This window comes from Pyxicephalus adspersus, chromosome 2, assembly GCF_032062135.1.
Source record: "Pyxicephalus adspersus chromosome 2, UCB_Pads_2.0, whole genome shotgun sequence".
NCBI classification, from domain to species: Eukaryota; Metazoa; Chordata; class Amphibia; order Anura; family Pyxicephalidae; genus Pyxicephalus; species Pyxicephalus adspersus.
In genome coordinates this window covers 85334744-85355873 of record NC_092859.1, presented here as the reverse complement: position 1 = coordinate 85355873, position 21130 = coordinate 85334744, and the positions used below count along the sequence as shown (strand labels likewise).

At 37.1% G+C, this 21130-nt stretch overlaps 1 protein-coding gene across 1 annotated transcript; it reads left to right on the top strand.

Annotated features, from left to right (window-relative positions):
• Positions 1-2636: 2636 nt before the first annotated feature.
• On the top strand, positions 2637-19707 carry TBK1 (TANK binding kinase 1; the record flags this gene model as incomplete). Its single annotated transcript, XM_072399022.1, is given in 18 exon segments — positions 2637-3941; positions 4095-4210; positions 5989-6129; positions 8155-8284; positions 9935-10116; positions 10996-11156; positions 11743-11853; positions 13587-13766; positions 13990-14186; positions 16444-16502; positions 17038-17129; positions 17435-17536; positions 17721-17775; positions 18117-18183; positions 18894-18933; positions 19227-19328; positions 19406-19502; positions 19601-19707. Coding segments are annotated over 17 exon segments (1910 nt in total), but the record flags the coding sequence as incomplete, so codon positions are not given.
• Positions 19708-21130: the final 1423 nt, after the last annotated feature.

Genomic DNA, 21130 nt, shown 5'->3' with positions numbered 1-21130 from the left:
ATGTCAGTACATTCACCAGTGTCTACTTATTACACTTGAAGTACGATAAAGTACTTCGCCTATTCCAATTGGCACATAAATATTAAACTTTGTTCTGTGTGTTGCTGCTTGTTATATTTCTGAAAAAAGATCAGGACTGGTTTGTGGATAACTGGGGTACATTATTATTTTTATTACACAGTGTTTATATAGCGCCATCATATTACACAGAGCTGTACAAAGTCTATAGTCATGTCACTAGCTGTCCCTCAAAGGGGGCTCACAATCTAATGTCCCTACCATGGTCATATGTATTTAATACAGGTCAATATTTGGGGGGAAGCCAATGAACCTAACTGCATGTCTTTATGGGATGTGGGAAGAAACTGTGGAACCCCGAGGAAACCCACGCAAACTCCATGCAGATAGAGCCCAAGGCTCAAACCTAGGACCCAGCCCTGCAAAGGCCAGAGTGCTACCTCTGAGCCACTGTGCAGACTATCCATAATGCATGGGGCTCTTCATGCAATACACAATGTAATGCATGTTGTGTTACCAGGCTGCACACATGTGAACCAGCCTCATGTGTTCAATTTTTTAATAAGTGCTTCTTTTAATTAAAAAAAAAACACCAGCCGAATTGTATTTACTTCCTGTATTTCCGGTTCTGCAAACCAGACCATCTATAGCAAATTATTTGAATTACTTGACAGATATTCCCCACGCCCAGCATACATATCCCTGAGGGCAGCAAACTCTCACACCCCTCACCATTCTTCAGACATGCTTGCAGGTTTCACTTTCAGTTTTTAGTAACCAAAACTAACACTGCTAATAGAAAAGTGTCACTATTTCATATCAATTACTGGAGAATAAACACAGCTAGAGATCTCAAGTCACATCCACACACTCAGAAACGAAACTATCAAAGAACTCTGCTAATCTATAACTAATCTTCCCAAAATAAAGATGGCGGACACACAGCAGCCGCTGTACTACTCAACGAGTTTGGGCCCTGTCATCCCGTGAGCAAGTCACGTGACCTAATGACACGGAAGCCCCGCAGTCTGTGCTGGGAAGTATAGAAGAGTGGAAGAACCGATACCGGGCACACAGGTAGGGGGGGGGCTGGGCTGTCCCCTGGCATGGCTCCTGTATATGTTATTATACCATTGCTACTCATAGGGTGCCGGGCAGCCATTCTTTCTGTACGAGTACCGGTGTATGCTATGAGTGGCACTGCGCACATTGTACATGGCCTGTTTACACCTGAGGAACCAGTCACTGTTCTAGGGGAAGTGATGGAATATTATTTTCAGTATATATCTAATGCTGGGTTAGTGTCTCTTTACTTCCACACAAAGCTGAAACATGTCACATTAATAGGATTTATATAGCACCAACATATTACGCAGCGCTGTACATAAATCTCAGCGCCATCTCTCATGGTATTTAGAACGGGCGGTGAAGTTAGTCTCTAAATGTCAGCATTGTCCATGATCAGCAATCAGAATTATTTGTCGGAGGATTAAATGAAGAATAGGACTGTCCGGACATGTGTAGGCATTGCAGGTATTTTCCTTTTAGGATGCCAAGGCAATGAGAACTAGAAAGACAAGATTCTAATGTCAGGATCTGTGCTATACAACCTGAAGGCTATGGCTGTGTACACGTCTAATTATTCTTGCCCAGCACATCTCTGGTGTAAATCTGACGTGTACCACAGTTCCCGGACGTTGTTCATTGATCTGCTCTGGTAAATCATTGATTGAGGGATCTGTAATGATCGCTGTTCATTTGATAGTGAGCACAGCGGGGTGCTGCTCGCTCATCCTCCCATCTCTTATTTCCTAGAACAGAAGGGGCACTGTATGTACAGCACTCAATCGTTCATCTGTTACTGGAAGTAATTGCAAAAGATTGTTTCCAGAAACACTTATCCTATGTCTTAGTCAGAAATCTATGTGCACTGTCGACCATTCACTCTCTGTGTCCTCTTAAGAGGGATTTGGGTCTGATTTATTAAAATTCTTCAAGGCTGGAGAGGATACACTTTTGTCAGGGAAGTTGGGTGATCCAGCAAACCTGGAGGAGATTTGTTCCAGGATTCAAAAGAGTTGCTAACAAATAGCAAAATACTTTCAGGAAATCAATTCCAGGTTTGCTGGATCACCCAGCTTCACTGATGTAAGTGTATCCTCTCCAGCCTTGGAAAGCCTTAATAAATTAGGCTCATTGTGTTTTCCTGTTTAGGTGATGGGTGTCAAACAGAACAGGAAGCAAACAACTTTACTGTTTGGGGACATAAATTTAAAATCTTACAGCGGTGGGCTGTCACACCTTCTTATGTGATAAATGGCTGCTGGAGTTCTACATCCCCAGGCTATAAATGGTTTAATTATGTGACACCAGCATGTTGATGAGATTGTTTCTATCTTTCCCTTCTGTAAGTTGTATCCTGATGCTAGGATGACAATGTTAGACTGGCAGCACTATGAAAAGTAATGGTGCCCTGAGTAGATCACTCCCGTGCTTGAGCTCTCTTTGTTCTCCTGCACTGGGAATATACTGACATTATTCATAAATGAATCCAGTAGGAGTTAATTACTGAGGGAGAGCTTTTTTCATTTAGGCCAGCCAATCATGATCAGTTTATACATTTCATGCTGAGGAATTTTAAATGAAGACTGCTCTTTAATATATTAGCACCAGTTTTCCTTTTGTTGATCAATGACTGCAATAAACTCAGATTCTTTCTTTTTGCCTTCATTTCTTTATAAAAGGTTACTGTGAGTTCTGTGGCAGGTATGATGTTTGTGTCAATCAGTGAAAGCAGCATGCTCTCAGTTGGATTTAGCTTGCATTGGAGATCAGTTTTAGACCTTAGATTCCTCTAAAAAAATGTAAATATTTTGTTGTAAAGGATGGGGGCAAGTCTGTTTTAAGGTGAACCAGTGGCCATAGAAATATTGCTATATATATAAATATGATAAGTTAATTCTTTTAAGTGTGTATACATGTGTGTAGGTTTTGTTAGGAAAGGCCTAGAATCCGCGATCATTTTTTTTATTGCTTGTAGGTAGATCTCCGATTGAAGAGCCTTATCATAAGCCCAGAAACAAATTATTTCAAAGTAAAATCTGGTAGGAAATTGCACAAGTAAGCCAACATGTTTTGGGGCTAAAAGTTGTTATGTATTCTCAAACATTTTTATGTATTCTCAAACCATGATTAAGGGGTTGATTTTCTCCCCAGGAAATCAGGAAACAGTTCTACCAGTTTTTACTTTTTGAATGAAGTATCTTCATTTTAAACTTTCTATATAGTGCTTCAATTTGAGATTTACGGTAGTCATATCCCAAACCAAAGGGACTAAAAAAATCCTCTCTTGTGTAGTAGCCAGCTGCACAGAGTCCTTAACCCCTACATTTACCCTCTTTAATACCATTGGATCGTTATTAGGATTATTCCGGGGTACCAGTGCTATCTATCCATGGGGGCTGTTTGGGTGATGCCTACGGTTTTTACACTTCCGTAAGCTCTTCAAAAGTGTATGACTGCATATAAACTTGAATGCACAGCAGAAATACCTACTCCTGTTTGCTGTAATTCCGGTCTGCCAGTCTTGGGTGACACATCCAGACAATTGAAGTTTCTCATAAATAAATAAATAAAACATCCTTGTCAACCAAGTGTAACCTTTAAAGTGGAACTAAAGGCCCACTTTACAAAAATAAAAATCAGGCTGATGGGTATTGCAGGATGGTGCAGGTGATGCCATTCTGCAATAACCTGACTTAGTTACCTGATCGTGCCGGTGAAATGCGATGGTTGCCTGGGAAATCCGGCTTCCCTTGCATGTGCCGGGGATGAATGAACGAGTTACGTTATTCTGGCATGGCTAATCAAGTTTGTCGAAGAAGAAAGTAAGATGGCAGCGCCCCATCATTGAACGTGGATAGGTGAGTTGTGAGGCTTTAGTTTTGCTTTAAGTCTCAAGCCTGATCTAACTATTGGCACTTGAGCTTTACTGTGCATAGGTTTCTCTATGCTTTAAAACATTACATAACATGTTTGTCCATTTGTTACTAATTATTATGGTAATCTTTTCTCAGGCACAGAGAGGTCTTACAGACCATTCAAAATGCAGAGCACCGCAAATTATCTTTGGCTGCTCTCAGACATTCTGGGACAAGGAGCAACTGCAAATGTGTTTCGTGGACGCAATAAGGTAAAACATGTTGGTAGAATTTATGCATGTAATGAACATGTTTTTCAGCTCCTACATTTCTTTTGTGGTTGTGTGCTTTAGGTGTACAGGAAATAATTTGGTTTGTAATTTTGGTTTTATCCACTGGGAGTGAGCAGGAAGAAGAGCATTGTATTTTCTGATGGGACATGCTGGTAGAAGCTAGGGGGTGGACTGCTGCTTACTAGAAGTCTTTTAGGTAGCTGTACCTTAAGGGGCTGCAATAGGCTAGTATAGTCAAATGACCAGCAATTGCAGCTTCATAATGGTGTGAGTACATCCCTGTGACAATTTTATTATGTTAGGTATATCTGTGTGGTAGCATAAAAGGTAATGGAGTAGTTGATGTGGCAATGTGACTACATGTAAGACTAGTGATTTTTAGAAGAACCTGACATTCCACATGCATTATCTACCATACATATGAATGCTTACAACGCATCCAGCAGCCCCATTCCTTTTCCAGTTTGAAGACAGTCGATGACATATGATAGAATTCTATTTCAGAATACTGTATAACGTTGACTGTGTTCAATGGAGCATAGCAGAAGTTTATCACACAGGTGATCTTTATCATAGGGGCATATAAAGGCTCATTTATCAGATAGGGAGGGGCCACCCGAATACCCTGTCAGAAAAATAGCATTGTTTATTAACAAATAATGGCAATATATCAATGCACTGTTGTAAAAAAAAAAACAAAATCTGACAGCCATTTCATAAATGTGACAATCTGGAGAAAAAGTGACAACCTTTTGTCTGCTTATCAGTGTTTGATAAATAGGCCCTCTATATTTTATATAGCACGTATAAGATGTGTCTTTTGCAATAAAGGTACAAAAGATGCATTTACCAGGCTAGTGTAGGAAGCATTTCTCTATAATCCTTTGTCTAAGGTGAAGCTGAACTTTTTCACATAATAATGGCTGTGTGACCCAGTGGCTTATTGACCTGTAATATTACAATAAGTCACTGGCATTGACTGACCTCCTTTGTCTAGCTTGTCTACAGATTGTCTAGCTGAAGGCCTCTGTGGTTTATGATTCCAGACCCGGGAATCTGGAAGTACTGATGATAGAAATATTCCAGTTACTGTTGGAGGGATTTCCCTTCACTTCCCTTCTTTGCAACAGTTTGACAGCTGAATACACAAAAAATACTGAGATAGGAAAAATTAAAGCAATACGACCAAGATTCTAATCCAACCCATATCTGCCCTTCTAAAAAAAATTACATATTGTTTTTTTGTTGTTATTTGTTTGTTATTCTCCTGAAGAAACTTTGCTTCTTGTGGGACATTATGAATGTGAGGGTGTGCAGGAACTGTAGGTTCAGGAAAGTTTCACCAGGGGGTAAGGCAAACTAGAACTTCTGAAAGTCCTTCTATGTTTCAATTTTTTGTTTTTCTTTTTGAGTATCAAAGAGTATCTGGTTTCCTTCAGTCTTTCTTTTGATCTCTATGACCCATTGTAGCTGTAAGGAGTGAACTGTTGTTGTCATTCTTGCCTAAGTACTCGGGCACACTGCAGATGTTCAAGGCACCTAATGACATCACCAACAATCCAACAAAATAAAACTTGAAAAGTCAGTTTTTTTCTATTGTCTTTCTAGTGTCTTTTCTATTTTTACTGTGCATGGGGGCAGGGAGCTAGGGGTACAACATGGGTTTGATCCTGCAGTTCACTTTTAGTGGCCATATTCTTCTACAAAAGTATTTATGCTTGAACTTCATTAAGGTTAATATTTACCTTCTATTTTAGAAAACAGGAGATTTATATGCTGTCAAAGTATTTAATAACTTGAGCTTCCTTCGTCCTGCGGATGTTCAAACAAGGGAGTTTGAAGTTTTGAAAAAGCTTAACCACAAGAACATTGTGAAACTCTTTGCAATCGAGGAAGAGGTAAGACCGTTTTCAGTATAAGCCACACATGCTATGATTAGTGAACAGTGCTGGGATCAGTTGGGTAGGGGCAAACTATAAATCCCTAAGTAACCAGTAACAATTCACTTTGCTGATGTAAGGACAGTTCAATGTGCTTTTACTTCTTTTATTTTTGGATGAATAGTATAAGCATGAAGCAAGTGTCAGTGTTTTGATGAGATAAAAATATTTATCTTGTATTGTTGCATATTTTACTATTAAACCTGCATATGTGCAACTGATACAGGAACCAAAGTAAACTGAAGTAAATCTGACATTTTAAGTCATTTAGCAAACCCACTAAAGATACTTACAAGGAAGAGAGAATGAGGGGAAGCAAATAGACTCTTCAAATGCCACTTTTCCTGGCTGTCCCTGGATTCAGAAAAGTAATAGTAGATCAGTATTTCAGCCAGGTAAATGTGATTTTCAGAGGGTAATCTAAGCAAAGGCAACCCCCATAATCCTTAGTGTTTTCCTCTTTAAACTGAATATAATTGTCTGTTCTGTAATGTTAAAAAGAACTTTACTTTTTATAGTCCACTAATAGATAAGTCATGTAAGTACATGAAATATTATGTTCTAGTTTCCTCTTTTAAAAAAGAGAAGGCAGCAAGGGGATTTTGGCTGTCATTACTATACAGAGGTGGTCCTTCTCCTAAAGTGGCATTTCCCTTTAACTGCTTTCTATCATGTACTGTTCTAAAAACCAGATAAACAGCATCATTTAAAAGCCAAGTAATACAAAATAATAAAAGTCTCACCGTAATTAATTCACTTGTATTTTATAAAGTGCCAACATAATAGCACTTTACAAAGTATAGTCATGTCACCACCTGGCTTCTAAGGAGTTAATCAATTGCCCCTACTATAAGTATATGTCATTACCACATTCTAAGGCCATATTTTAGGGGTATATTACACCAAGTATTGAGTAACAGAATGAATTCAGCTTTGTATGCATTGTATGAATATTTTCACCTATTTTATTTAACAGACTGTACCTTGTGCAGCACTAAAGTTTAACATATAAGTTAGATAATAAATGGAAGTTTTACAAATATTCCATCACTCTAAGCATTCTGACCCCAAAGATAGCAGCTTTTCTGTCTTGATACTACCCAAACTCAAGCATTGCTATACTTACTAATGTCATGTCCCTTTTCCATGGGGACATGGCTGATTCTTATGTGAGGTGATGTTCGTTTGGCTTCGTTCACAATATATTTACTGCATGGCATATACTGAGAACATCAGACATTTCTACGCAATGTTTTTTGCATATCGCACCATGAGGCAATGCGTATACCTCACATAATATGAACAGCTGGTGTTTAACAGAGTCAGTTTAATTGAAAAAAAACTATCTGTTTTCAGAAGGTTGTTTTTACAGTATATCTTTGACCAAAACTCTATTAAACTGTCAAGATTTATTTTGTAGTTGCTTGGGACCCTGTCCTTGGGGCAAAGGGAATGAGAAACCTCCACAAGTGACCCAGAGAACAAAAAATTACCAAAATCCAGCACATTCCAGAATCCTTTGATACCAGCAATAAAAGTCAGACAAAGGTTCTAACACTTCCCTAAAATAAATTGGAAAACTGTTTGCCTGGAGTTGAATATGTTACATAATTAGTCAGGTTGTAAAAAGACAGACCACCAGGGGAAAAAAAGTACTAGAAACCCATATATTGCAAATGGAGCCATATGGCCAAACATGGTTCAATTTACTCCAATGGGGAAAAAAATCCTTCCTAATTTCATGAGGCAACCGGAAGAACTGATAAAAAGTTGAAAAAAGCAGAAATGCTATTTTTTAGTTAGCCTTAATAGTATAAATTTTATTCTACACCAAAAATAACAAGAAACAAATAGATAATAAAATAATTGTGGCAGTTGGCATTACATCTGTATTATTAAAATACTGTTCAAGTGCTGCTTATGTACTTACTCGTGTTTCTTTTTTTGACAATGCCACTTATCTTTTTGCCTTATGTCTTCCAGATGTCAGCTCGACATAAAGTGCTGGTCATGGAATATTGTCCATGTGCTAGTTTGTATTCTGTGCTTGAAGAACCCTCAAATGCATTTGGATTACCAGAGTCAGAGTTTCTTCTTGTGTCACGTGATGTTGGTATGTTTTCTATTATCCTAAATGCTGTCATTCTGTTTTCATGTTTTTATATATATATATATATATATATATATATATATAAAATCATTTTCACATGTAATTACCTGAATCATTTTTTTTTTTATATTCCTATTTTTTTTAAAATAAAGTCATTGCTTTCCAATTTCAGTACACAGTTGTATCCAATGGCACACAATTCCTACTTATGAATTTTGTCCGATAAAGACACCAATTTTTTTTTGCTGTCTTAGCGATCTTGTAGAGGGGTGATTTTTTTTACCGCAATTTTTTTTCTTTTAAAATTCTGCAAATGCAGAAAAAAAAAAATGCAATTCTGCTCAAATGCATGTGTTCAAGTACAAAACTTGAAAAAGGTACATTTGACCTGGTTTGCCAGCAATTCAATAGAACATGCTGCGTTAGAAAGTGCAGTGCAAAATAGGTCTAATGCACCTTTTGAACTGTTATCTACACTGTTGAACTTAGTGAAAACCTGCTGACCAATGTTTGACATGTGTTTCAATGCCCATCTTCAAGAACACTAAAAAGGCTACCTAGTTTGTCTTGGACTTCCCTAGCTCCAGGGAAAAGTACTATTGAAGGTGTAACTGCATATTTATGTCTAGGGTTCATGTTGTACTTTATTACTTCACTTCTGCTGGCAATAAGGGATTGATGTATAGGGTTAGGACAGAACTTTCATTAAAATAAAAAAATGACACCTTTACTTCTGCGGAGCCCTCGATCCCTCCACAATCAGCTTCCAGCCTATACACATGCGTGAGATTGGCACTTTTTTACTTTGCGGGAAAAAGCCTCTTCTGAGCATGCCTAATCTGATGTAGGTATCCCAGGAGGCTCTGGGAATTCCATTTAGCCTTTATCGTCATGGAGGAGACAGAGTGGAGGGGGCCTCCCCTTACTTTACTTTTGTCTTCATTTTTTTTTTGAAAAAAAAAAACACATTTTTTTTTCTTTATATAAAAGGGTTATCTAGATTTTTATATGAAGTAAAAAAAATCTGGTGATTGGTCTGCTTTTAAAGTGTTTTTATGGGTACCCCTGGAAACGAGCACTTACTGCAGTTGTAGCTTTTTTAACACTCTGGATTTTATCATTCCACTGCAGTCTACTAATGTTAAGTAGAGTTGGAAGTTTTTAGTTAAAAATGACCTCTAAATCTCCTACAACTCAGTACAGTTCTGTGACAGTTCTGTGCTTTTGCAGTTATTTTTAGCATGTCTCTTTCATTCGTCATATAGAAGCTGATGGGGAAGAATGGAGGTAGATTTATTATTCATGTTTTCAGATTTTTCCTGTCTCAAGTAAACCGGAGAAAAATAAATTAACTGCAATGCTGAACTGTTTCAGAAATGTATGAATGACCATTAAGTCAGTAATCAAAGGCAATAATGCTGATCAGAAAAAAAAAAGATTCTTATCTGCATTTCTGTTTCATGTCTGCACACACGTATACAAGAAGGTCAGTATGACATCAAGGCAGGTAGCAACATATGTGTTTCTAATGTCAGCCTATGTACTACTATTGTATTAAAATTGGTTGCAGTGGAACCTATTAGTTCTATGTGAGTATTTGCAGCACTTTGGTTCTCCTCTGACATATGAGGAATTTACTGTCTCATCTTTTAGTGGCAGGAATGAATCACTTAAGAGAGAATGGAATAATTCATAGAGACATCAAGCCAGGAAACATTATGCGAGTGATTGGTGAAGATGGGCACTCTGTGTACAAGCTGACAGACTTTGGTGCCGCTCGGGAATTAGAAGATGATGAGCAGTTTGTTTCTCTCTATGGCACTGAAGAATATCTGGTAATGAATATTAATTTTTGATTCATGACTTTATATATGACCTAATAGGTGATTAATATTATGACCTAATAGTCCTTTCAAGACACCTCAGGAATTTGTTCAACGAAAAAGTTTAAGGCAATGTACACATATCAGATGATTCTCCGCCGATTCATTCATCTTTCTGTCATTTTTTGTTGGAAAGGATCATGAAAGATTGTTTCACGACAAAAATCTAACGTGTGTTCGGATGTGACGTGTGCCATAGTGTATGTCCAACCTAATTTGTTTTTTTTTTTTTTCTGTTTTTTATAGAGCAGGGAAGGGCTAAAACCCTATCAAGTTTTTTTTTTTTTTTTTTGCCACAGCACACTAGAGATATTCCTTTTTACTTTACTGTTCTACTAATGTAACTGGAAATGAAGGTAAATCGCTTTAAAGTGAAGACAATCTTCAACCTAGATATGAGCCTTCCTGGACCTTTTTAACATGGGGGGAACTCTTGAAATAACTTGCAGATCCTTAGGTAACCCCTACTATTGTTGCTCACAGATTCCAAGCTCACAGTACACCATTGGTGACCAGCTAATATATTTCCAAAAAAAAAGCCTATGATAGTGTAGTAAGCCTGTCTTCTTGAATGTTGGACACTGGTTGTCCATGGCATATTTACTACTTTATTAATTGCATAGAAGTTTTCCAATAATATTCTTTTAATCAGGATACTTTTGTGTGAATATAGATTATAATTAGATTATAATTATATTAATTATAATAATTTTAATAAAAATAATTATTATATCATGGTTTAAATATTGATTTATAAAACATACTGTTGGTGAGTTTATGGGTACATCTTAAGTTTTGCCCTAATAAATGTTTTTTTGTTTTTTTGTTAAGCACCCAGACATGTATGAACGTGCTGTGCTAAGGAAAGACCACCAGAAGAAGTATGGTGCCACTGTAGATCTATGGAGCATTGGGGTGACATTTTACCATGCTGCATGTGGAAATCTTCCATTTAGGCCTTTTGAGGGACCACGTAGGAACAAGGAAGTTATGTATGTTTTTCTTTCACTTTTTGCTCATTATTTCTTAATAAGGCTGAATTCCAAGAAGAGCAAAAAAACTATTATTCAGTTGCGCATTTATTAAAAAAAAATAAATGTATTTTTGGAGGCAGTAGATGTCAAATTCAAATCAGGTGCTTAGACCAGCTTCTTGTAATCCTCTCTACTGTAGCTCTGCCCAACAAAAGGTTCGTCAATACCAAGAGCCAACCAGCTTTGCTACACTGCACATTTATGACCAGGGATATTTTTAAACCTTCCTCTTCTTCATTGCCCAGTCACAGGCTAAAGGCAGGGAAGTGACATTGCTGTAATGTTAACTGATGTAGAGAAAAGTCAGATAACCAAAACTGGCTGTGTAATGCGACATACAACTGGGCTGAACAAAGATACACTTTTTTTGTACAGCAGATAAAACTAGTCCTATTTAGGTATTTCATCTATGGATTTCCGCTTTCAATGTGAGTTGCATTCTGAGACAATTTATGTAATTTTTTATAAGTATACTTTTTCTACATTTTGTTTGCATGTATCAAAACTTTACCTATTAAAGACATTGATTTTTACATTTATACAGGTATAAAATAATTACTGGAAAGCCATCGGGTGCCATATCTGGTGTTCAGAAGGTAGAAAATGGTCCCATAGAATGGAGCTGGGAATTGCCACTTGGCTGCAATTTGTCTTTGTAAGTGTATTCGTTTGGAAAAAGTGTTCCTTATCAAAGTATACTTTATGCACCATCATATTCTTGATTGTATTTTGGCACAGCTACACTCATTTTCCTTTTATTTGCTGTAGCTTACTTGCAATGCTGGAAATTGGACTAATCTAAATGTTGTACCTAGGTAATTTGACTTCCTTCCATAAACCCAAAAGCATGTTGGTAGATTATTTTGCTTTTGACCAAATTAGAGTGTGCATTCTTGTATGGAAAGGTGTAAGCTTCTGCAGGGCAGAAACTCTGTTTATTGCAAAATGTTACCAACATAGCTGTGGAAATTACAACTTGCCTATTTGATGTCACTAATTGGCTGGTGTGGATATAGAGTGCTATTATAAGCTGGCTAACTGATAGTTTCACTGTCTACGTGAACTAAATGGTGATTTTACTGTGATGGGCAAAAAAAACAACAAAACTTTAAACAGTTTAGACTTGGTTTAGCAAAATATGTGATGTAGTTGTAGATTATTTTATATTGCTTATCTTAATAAATTTTCTTTTTTTTGTAGGGGCTTGCAAGCTCTGTTCACGCCAGTCCTGGCAAATATTCTAGAAGCAGATCAGGAGAAATGTTGGGGTTTTGACCAATTCTTTGCAGGTGCTTAGACCAGCTTCTTGTAATCCTCTCTACTGTAGCTCTGCCCAACAAAAGGTTCGTCAATACCAAGAGCCAACCAGCTTTGCTACACTGCACATTTATGACCAGGGATATTTTTAAACCTTCCTCTTCTTCATTGCCCAGTCACAGGCTAAAGGCAGGGAAGTGACATTGCTGTAATGTTAACTGATGTAGAGAAAAGTCAGATAACCAAAACTGGCTGTGTAATGCGACATACAACTGGGCTGAACAAAGATACACTTTTTTTGTACAGCAGATAAAACTAGTCCTATTTAGGTATTTCATCTATGGATTTCCGCTTTCAATGTGAGTTGCATTCTGAGACAATTTATGTAATTTTTTATAAGTATACTTTTTCTACATTTTGTTTGCATGTATCAAAACTTTACCTATTAAAGACATTGATTTTTACATTTATACAGGTATAAAATAATTACTGGAAAGCCATCGGGTGCCATATCTGGTGTTCAGAAGGTAGAAAATGGTCCCATAGAATGGAGCTGGGAATTGCCACTTGGCTGCAATTTGTCTTTGTAAGTGTATTCGTTTGGAAAAAGTGTTCCTTATCAAAGTATACTTTATGCACCATCATATTCTTGATTGTATTTTGGCACAGCTACACTCATTTTCCTTTTATTTGCTGTAGCTTACTTGCAATGCTGGAAATTGGACTAATCTAAATGTTGTACCTAGGTAATTTGACTTCCTTCCATAAACCCAAAAGCATGTTGGTAGATTATTTTGCTTTTGACCAAATTAGAGTGTGCATTCTTGTATGGAAAGGTGTAAGCATCTGCAGGGCAGAAACTCTGTTTATTGCAAAATGTTACCAACATAGCTGTGGAAATTACAACTTGCCTATTTGATGTCACTAATTGGCTGGTGTGGATATAGAGTGCTATTATAAGCTGGCTAACTGATAGTTTCACTGTCTACGTGAACTAAATGGTGATTTTACTGTGATGGGCAAAAAAAACAACAAAACTTTAAACAGTTTAGACTTGGTTTAGCAAAATATGTGATGTAGTTGTAGATTATTTTATATTGCTTATCTTAATAAATTTTCTTTTTTTTGTAGGGGCTTGCAAGCTCTGTTCACGCCAGTCCTGGCAAATATTCTAGAAGCAGATCAGGAGAAATGTTGGGGTTTTGACCAATTCTTTGCAGTAACTAATGATATATTTCATCGAATTGTGATCAATGTATTCTCCCTACAACAAATGACCCTTCACAAGATATATATCCACACATATAATACGTAAGTATAAGTCTTAAATTTTGGTATTATAAATAGCAGTACATGCCTGAAAAAGTACAACAGCTAAACCATAGCCAACAATAAATTTATCAATCAATCAAACAATTAAGGTAGCAATGTTAAGGAGCTTGACTTTTATTGCTATATGATAATTTGGTATGCTTTTATCTGGATCAGTTTTGATTTTTGTTAAAGATCAGATTTGATGAAAATGTTTTTACAGGTCTGCAGAATTTCATGACTTGGTCTACAAACAGACAAAAATTCCATCCCAGAACCAAGAGCTGCTCTTTGAAGGAAGGAGGCTGATTCTAGAGCCAAACAGACAGGCACAGCATTTTCCTGCAACTACAGAAGAAAACCCTATAATTGTGATTACTCGAGAGATGTTGACCATCATTGGACTACGATATGAGGAAAGTAGGTTGGACAGATAATCCAGCTTTACGCTAGATAGTGGTAAATTTATCTGCAGTCTATGTACTGTAAATCAGGTAGACTCTTGTACTTCACACTGGTTGGTAGATCGAAAAAAAATGTAAAATCAGATTCTAATTCATGTGAATGTGTAAGCTTTGGATGTCGGCTGTGATCCTGATTGCTAAAAGTAGCATAGATGATGCTAAGGAGTCACCACAGAAGGTCAATTTGTTTTTGTTAACAAGCCTTTAGGACTAGGAGCCCAACTGTCTTGTTTTTAAAAGAACTCAACAAAAGAAAATATATACTCTAATATAAACTGATATACATATTTTTACCTGAGAGTACTGGAAACATGCTTTGAATTTAGTACGTATAATCCTAGGGCAGCAATCAATGTGCATGCGTGAGTTTTTTCCATTGCAGGGAAAAGCCCTTTCTGTGCATGCCAGAGATTTAAAAAAAAAATGGAGGATTAAAAAAATCCTTTTTGCTTTATATAACAGGGTTATCCAACCTTTTATATAAAGTTTTATATAAAGAAAGCCTTTTTGAAGCCTTTCAGCCTTCAAAGCTGAACTAAACCGAAAAAAAATCATACTCCCCCTTACTTCCGCAGAGCCCCTGATTTGTTCGTGATGTTGAGTCCCGCGCTGACCTGTAATCTATCTTCGTCTCGGCGCTGCCATCCTCCTCCATCTTCTTCTTTCTGGCTACATCACCCGATCTCCCACTTCGCATGCGTGGGATCTGCGCTCTTTTCCCCATTACAGGAAAAAGCCTCCTATGTGCATGCATAAGAAGAAGCATCCTGAAGCCTCCAGGGTTGTGTGATGTAGGTATCCCAGGAGGCTCTGCTATCTCATTCAGTCTTTACCGCTGTGAGGCTTCACACTTTTTATTTTCTTATTTTAAAAAGGGTTAAATAATAACAAAGGGTCAAAATTATACCAAATGATTTTAAGAAGTCCATTTCAGGTTTGCTGGATCTCCCAGGTTCACCCATGATAAACTGTCTTCTTCAGTCTTAGAGGGCTTTAACCCCCTAGCGTTCTAATTCTGTCAGTTTTTGATGCAAAAAAGTGATCCTATTTTTTTTTGCATGGAAATTTTTTTGTTATATTGTGGGCCTGTAATTCTTAGGATTAAATCCTGGGTATATTAATTGCTGTCCGATGACAAATTTCCTGGTGAATCACTATCGCTCGATTCCACAAGGGACTCCAAATCGCTATCGCTGCGTTCAAATTCCTCCAAAACGGCGCTTGCGCTGGCGAGATGCCTTTTGGATGCTATGCGGTCTCTAGCAATCAGTCAGGAACAATCAAGGTCAAAGACAAAGTGAAATAATACATTCAGGAAGTGATTTATAAGCCATCAAAGGGTCAGATTAAGATCAGGGCCAATAGTGGGCAAAATGTAAATCGGGGCACTGGGCAATGATGCTTGGTGCACTAAAATGTATTTTTATACTTTTATTGTATGTTATTGTGTGTATTTTACTGAAAAAAAAAGTAATCTACTTTTAAATTTCCCGCCCCCACAATCTATTGCATCACCCGGAAGATGTCACACATCTTGCCAGGTGATGCGGTGGGGATGTCCCCACCCCACTCACTCCCCTGCTCGCATCACCCGGAGGCTGATCTCCGGGTGATGCGAGCGGCTGCAGTAGATTCCGGGGTTGATGCCAGCGGGAACTCGCCGCTGGTATCACTCCTGGAATTTACTATTGGTGATCGCATCTGCAGTTAGATGTGATGCACCATGCAGAAATCCTGCATGGTGCATCGCATCTAACTGCAGATGCGTGCAGCGGGGTGGCGGGGACCCGGGCGGTATTTAAAAGCAGATTACTCGGTAATCTGCTTTTAAATTTCCTGCCCGGCCACGCCCCCGATAAAGAGGCGCCCCGGCATCACAGCGGGATCGTCCGATCGCCGCTGGAGCGCAGGGCTAAGGTAAGGGGGACCCCCAAAGTTACTCCGATTGTGACTCGGGGTTACCGCTTTTTGCATAGATTTCCCACCCCGAGTCACACTCGGGATTACCACTACGGGGGTTAAATCAGACTACATGTCATATGCGCTGGAGTATAAACCAAGAGCTTTATGCCGGATAGCTTTGATAAATCAGGCCCATTGTTGTTAATGTGAATTGTGTGATCCTAACTTTGCTTTGTTTTGCCCTTCAACTTGATTTGTAGCGCTGATCCTATTCATGTCATTTTTTTCCTTTGCCTGTTTCATTTTCTTAGAATTTGTGCCAAAACTTGTAACACATTATGACCTGGATTTTGATGCAACCCTAGCAAAGGTTAGTACTGTAATATATTTTTTGCAAACTTTGCTTAGTCTGTATTTTTCATTACATCAAAATGTGTCTATTTTCAGGTATATGAGATACCATTTGTATTACTCCCCATCATTTATAGGAGAGGCAGTATAGGTAGGGCAAAGTCTTTAAAGGCAAATGCCTGAAATGAATATTCTAGGGTGGGTATTTTTAGCCTTAACATCTATGACTTGTAAAGCTCAGAACATATTTTTTTTGCCATTTGTATGGAGGTGTTATGCAGAATGTGAAATCTTGCAAAGGTAGCTTTTTTGAAAATCATCTAACTGCTATCCAAAAGGTGTGATCACTTTCACATTATTGGGGCTGTTCTCTAAAATAGAAAGCAAAACAATGATTTCTTTAAAACCTCCCCAGCTCATTACCTTCATTTTCCCTATGTATTTTTCCTTCCCCTTTTCTTAAAGAGAAAAGAATGAATTTCTGTTTCTATTTTTTACTTTACAAAAAACTGATCCACCAAAAGGCATAATAAATGTAATTTTGTTTTCGACAGGCGGTTACCGCAGTTACTTGCTACTACAGTAGGATTGCTTCATCTTTGCTGCTTACACAAGAGCTTACAAGAAAAGGAATTTCATGGCTTATGTAAGTAATATTTAATTTACTTCTCTAGAATTCTTACAGAATTTTAAACCTACCACCTACTAGTGGGCATTATTTTGTTTTTATCTTATACCCTCTGACCCCTGCTGTGGCTGTGCAAATTCTTGGCCTTATTTTTCATTTAATTTGTATTATTACTGGGGAGGGAAAAAAAGAGTCACACAACTATCAGTGCTGCTTATTTATCTTGCTGCCCCTTGCTTTTTACAAGTTTTTTTTATTCGTATAATTTGCCTTCCCAGCAAATCCAAGTTTATCTGCTGATTTAGAACATTTATATTTTCTAGTGAAGTAATGAAGGATGAGTACAATGAGACAGTTCATAAGAACACTGAAGTTACTATCAGATTTAACTTCTGCAACAGAGCTGTAGAAAAGGACCTGAAAATGTAAGTTTTAGAAATTTTCTTACAGAACCAATCTTGCGTTTTGACCTCACATGTTTAGTTTGCATACGTGTTGCATGCATTATCAACAGCTTCTCAGCTAACCTAATTTAGGATGATGTGCAATAACAGTGAGACGACCTGTAGATTATATTTTCTATATAATGTTTTTTAACTTCAAAAGCAGGTTCTTATTAGGTCAGTTTTATAAATTAGCAAAATCAATTGAAACATATTTGTTGGTATTGTAAAAGAGGCAGGAGATTGATAATATGTGTACATAGTGATTTATGTTCACGTTCTTGTTAATGCATTTTTAATGTGAATTACAGTTAGGGAAAACAAAGGTATCATCATTAAAGTTAGTTAAAAAAGCACATACTGGACAGAGGTGCCTACTAAGATTATTATTAGTGTTTTATTATTATTTTTTATTAGACGAGTCCCTGAATACTACTCACTGTATAAGTAGACATGCTTTTTTGAAATTATATAACTGAAATTGAAATCATCTCTGTGTAGTAGGTCTTAGGGTTTGTGTGGGTTACTGCCTTACAACTTTGCTCTTTGCCTTCTGGAAAAGCTGCAAGTGCTTCTAAGTTTAGTAACAGAAATCTGCTGTCAGTTCAAGAAGGACAAAGCACAGCGTAGTAAGTACTGTATGGTAAACTAAACTATCATATTAAACTATAAATTACTGCTTTTTATGCAGATTAATATACTTACCATCCTTAGTAAGTTTGATTCAAATATCTTGACTTGTTTAATTGAACCAAATCTGTTGAATTTGCTCTGTGGAAAGGGGAGGGGGAGACCGACGGAGACACACCCTGCTGAGCTCTCTCCCCTTCACTTGTATTACGATCAGTTGTTCGTGGATGTACACAGGCCAGATTCTCATCTGATACTAGCCCTGAGGCGAATATAGGAACGAGAATCATCTGATGTGTGTACGTAGCCTTAAACACCAAGCTCTAGTATCTGTCACTTCCTTTAGGTCAAGTGACATTCAAAATGTGTCTTTAAAGCATACCAGCATATTTTGTGAGTACAGTTTTTGGATTTCCTAATCTACAAATACAAAGCAAATATCTGATGAAGAAGGAGACTCATCTAATGTGTGTGCTGTATTAACAAAATAAATCCTAAAAATGCTAGGCTACATTTTTTGTGCAGTCTGCACTTTTTTACACACAAAGCGAAAAAAAAAGTTAAAATCAAGTCTTCATGTCAAATCCTAAACAATATATACCAATATATTTATGATAATATATGAATATATGTAGGTTTAAAGTTGGAAATGCATGTGTGATACTAGCTTTTGAAAAAACATAATTTAAAAAGTGTTCTTCCTATACAGGACTTATGTACAATGAAGAACAAATACACAAGTTTGACAAGTAAGTATACATAGATAGCTGAAAAAACCTATTTTAGAACCTAGATTTGATTTTGTGTACCTAGTTTGTTATTATAGTCCTTTAAGTTGGAAAGGCTGAGAATGTGGCCCATGGCTTCAAATCAACTTTTATTTCTTGGTTTGGACATGAAACAAGGAATTCCATTTTTATTCAACTTTTTTTTTTTATTTCAGATGTCTTAAAACATCGTTGCAAAACAAACATACATTTTTGTTAGCAGTTAATGTTGTTCAGGCATGATGTTTTTGTAATGAAGTTCATGTTTTTTACAGGCAGAAGCTGGCAATTCATTCAACAAAAGCCTTTACACTGTTCAGCGAAGAATGTGTTGGCAAGTACGAGTCCTTCCGCCTTAAAGTTCAGGAATGGATGAGGCAAGTTCAGCTTGGTTCGTTGTTGCTTTCTCATTAGGAAAATCAAAGCTTTTAACACTCTTACCTTTTAAATCCAGAAAGATGATTCTTCTAAGGAAACAATTGTTCACACTCAGAAACCAGTGTTTTGACATTGCGGAAGAGGTGTCCAAATGCCAACATTACATCAATGAGGTACATCACCTTCTTTTGCTAGATCACCGGTTATCTTTTTTTTGTCCCCATTACTAGCAGTTGAGCCTTGTTTCATCTTGATAATATTGTTATTGCAGTACCAAGATCGCATGCCTCAGAAGATATTTGCTAATCCTGGGGGGATAAAGCCACCAGTGAACCCAATTTACACAAGCCCCAACACCTTAGTAGAAATGACTCTTGGGTAAGTGCTGTGTTCTTTGAAAATGCTACATTATTTAGTGCTTTGTATAATAGAATGTTCGCAAATTTTTCTCTATTACTACACAGTTTTTTTTAAAGTGGAAATAAACCTAAAACCAACCGAAAATAATAAATTCACACTTACTTTTAATCCCGCGGATCAGTCTGTCCGTCTTGCATTTGCAACACAAACAGAATTTTTACTTTGAATAAAAGGGTTGTCTACCCTTTTATGTAAAGTGAAAATTCTGAGTTTAGGTACACTTTAATAGTCTGTTGTGGTACTAATTGTACGGTCTTTTTTATCTAACTTATTTAGCTAATCCCAGCCAACTTTTCTTAGTTACTGTTCTTTCCTTGTGAATAAAACATTTAGATTGTAGTTCAATTATCTTCAGCATCAAATGCTTGCAATAAGGATTCACCATACAAGTGAGTAGTGTGATATTTAAATTATGGCGTATCTTGTAAATGACTTCAGAATAATAAGCTCTGGCATACTTGAGACACCCTATCATATTCACGGGACACACAATTTTATAAAAGTATAACCTGCATAGCCTGCTGAACTATATAAAATGAATGTTATGTATGAAAACATGTTTTTCTTGTGTAACTAGTCTGATAGCACCCATGCTGTGTAACTATGTCAAACTATGCTGTGTTACTATGCAGTTAGACAAGGTTCGTACTTAACAGTTTATCTGATGCCAATAATAGGTTACTTCCCCCTTGCCTTTGCTGACCTCTCTATGTGAAAATGCTAGTTGCTTGGCTGTAATTTTGATCCAGTTGTTTCCCTAACCTAAAACAAATTAAAAGACCTGGCGTTTTAACTTTGCATGCTGCTTACTTGTTCCTGGTCAACAACCACTTGGCTACATCACCAACATGGATTTGCAGCAAGGAAAGCCAGAACTCCTAATAAAGAATTCTTACTGAATGAATATTGCGACCAGCTAGCATATTCAAAATAAGTCAGCATTAGTGGCCTACATTACTCTCTGAATATATATATATGATGTGATATATGTGATATCTATAGCCACATGTTTCATGATGTCTATAGGCACATATTTAATTCTACCTGTATGCTGACATACAATAAAATAAGAACATAACTTAAATGACCAGCTGTCATCTGAACTTTCTGCAACTTTTTCCATATACTCTCTCTCCCTATTTATAGAGGATAATATTATGTGGGCAAAGAAACCTGGAGGAAACATGGAGATGTCATTACTGAGTACCCATTCTGCAAATGTCAGTTGGCTGGCTCTTGTTGATCTGCTTTTTCAATACTTTCAGTCACTAACTCAGAGCAAACGTGCAAACAATGACTTTCCTGACATGATATGATTATTAAGGGTCAGTAATTAAAAAAATGTATTCCATTCACAGAGAGAGTTAAACAGACGGGAAAA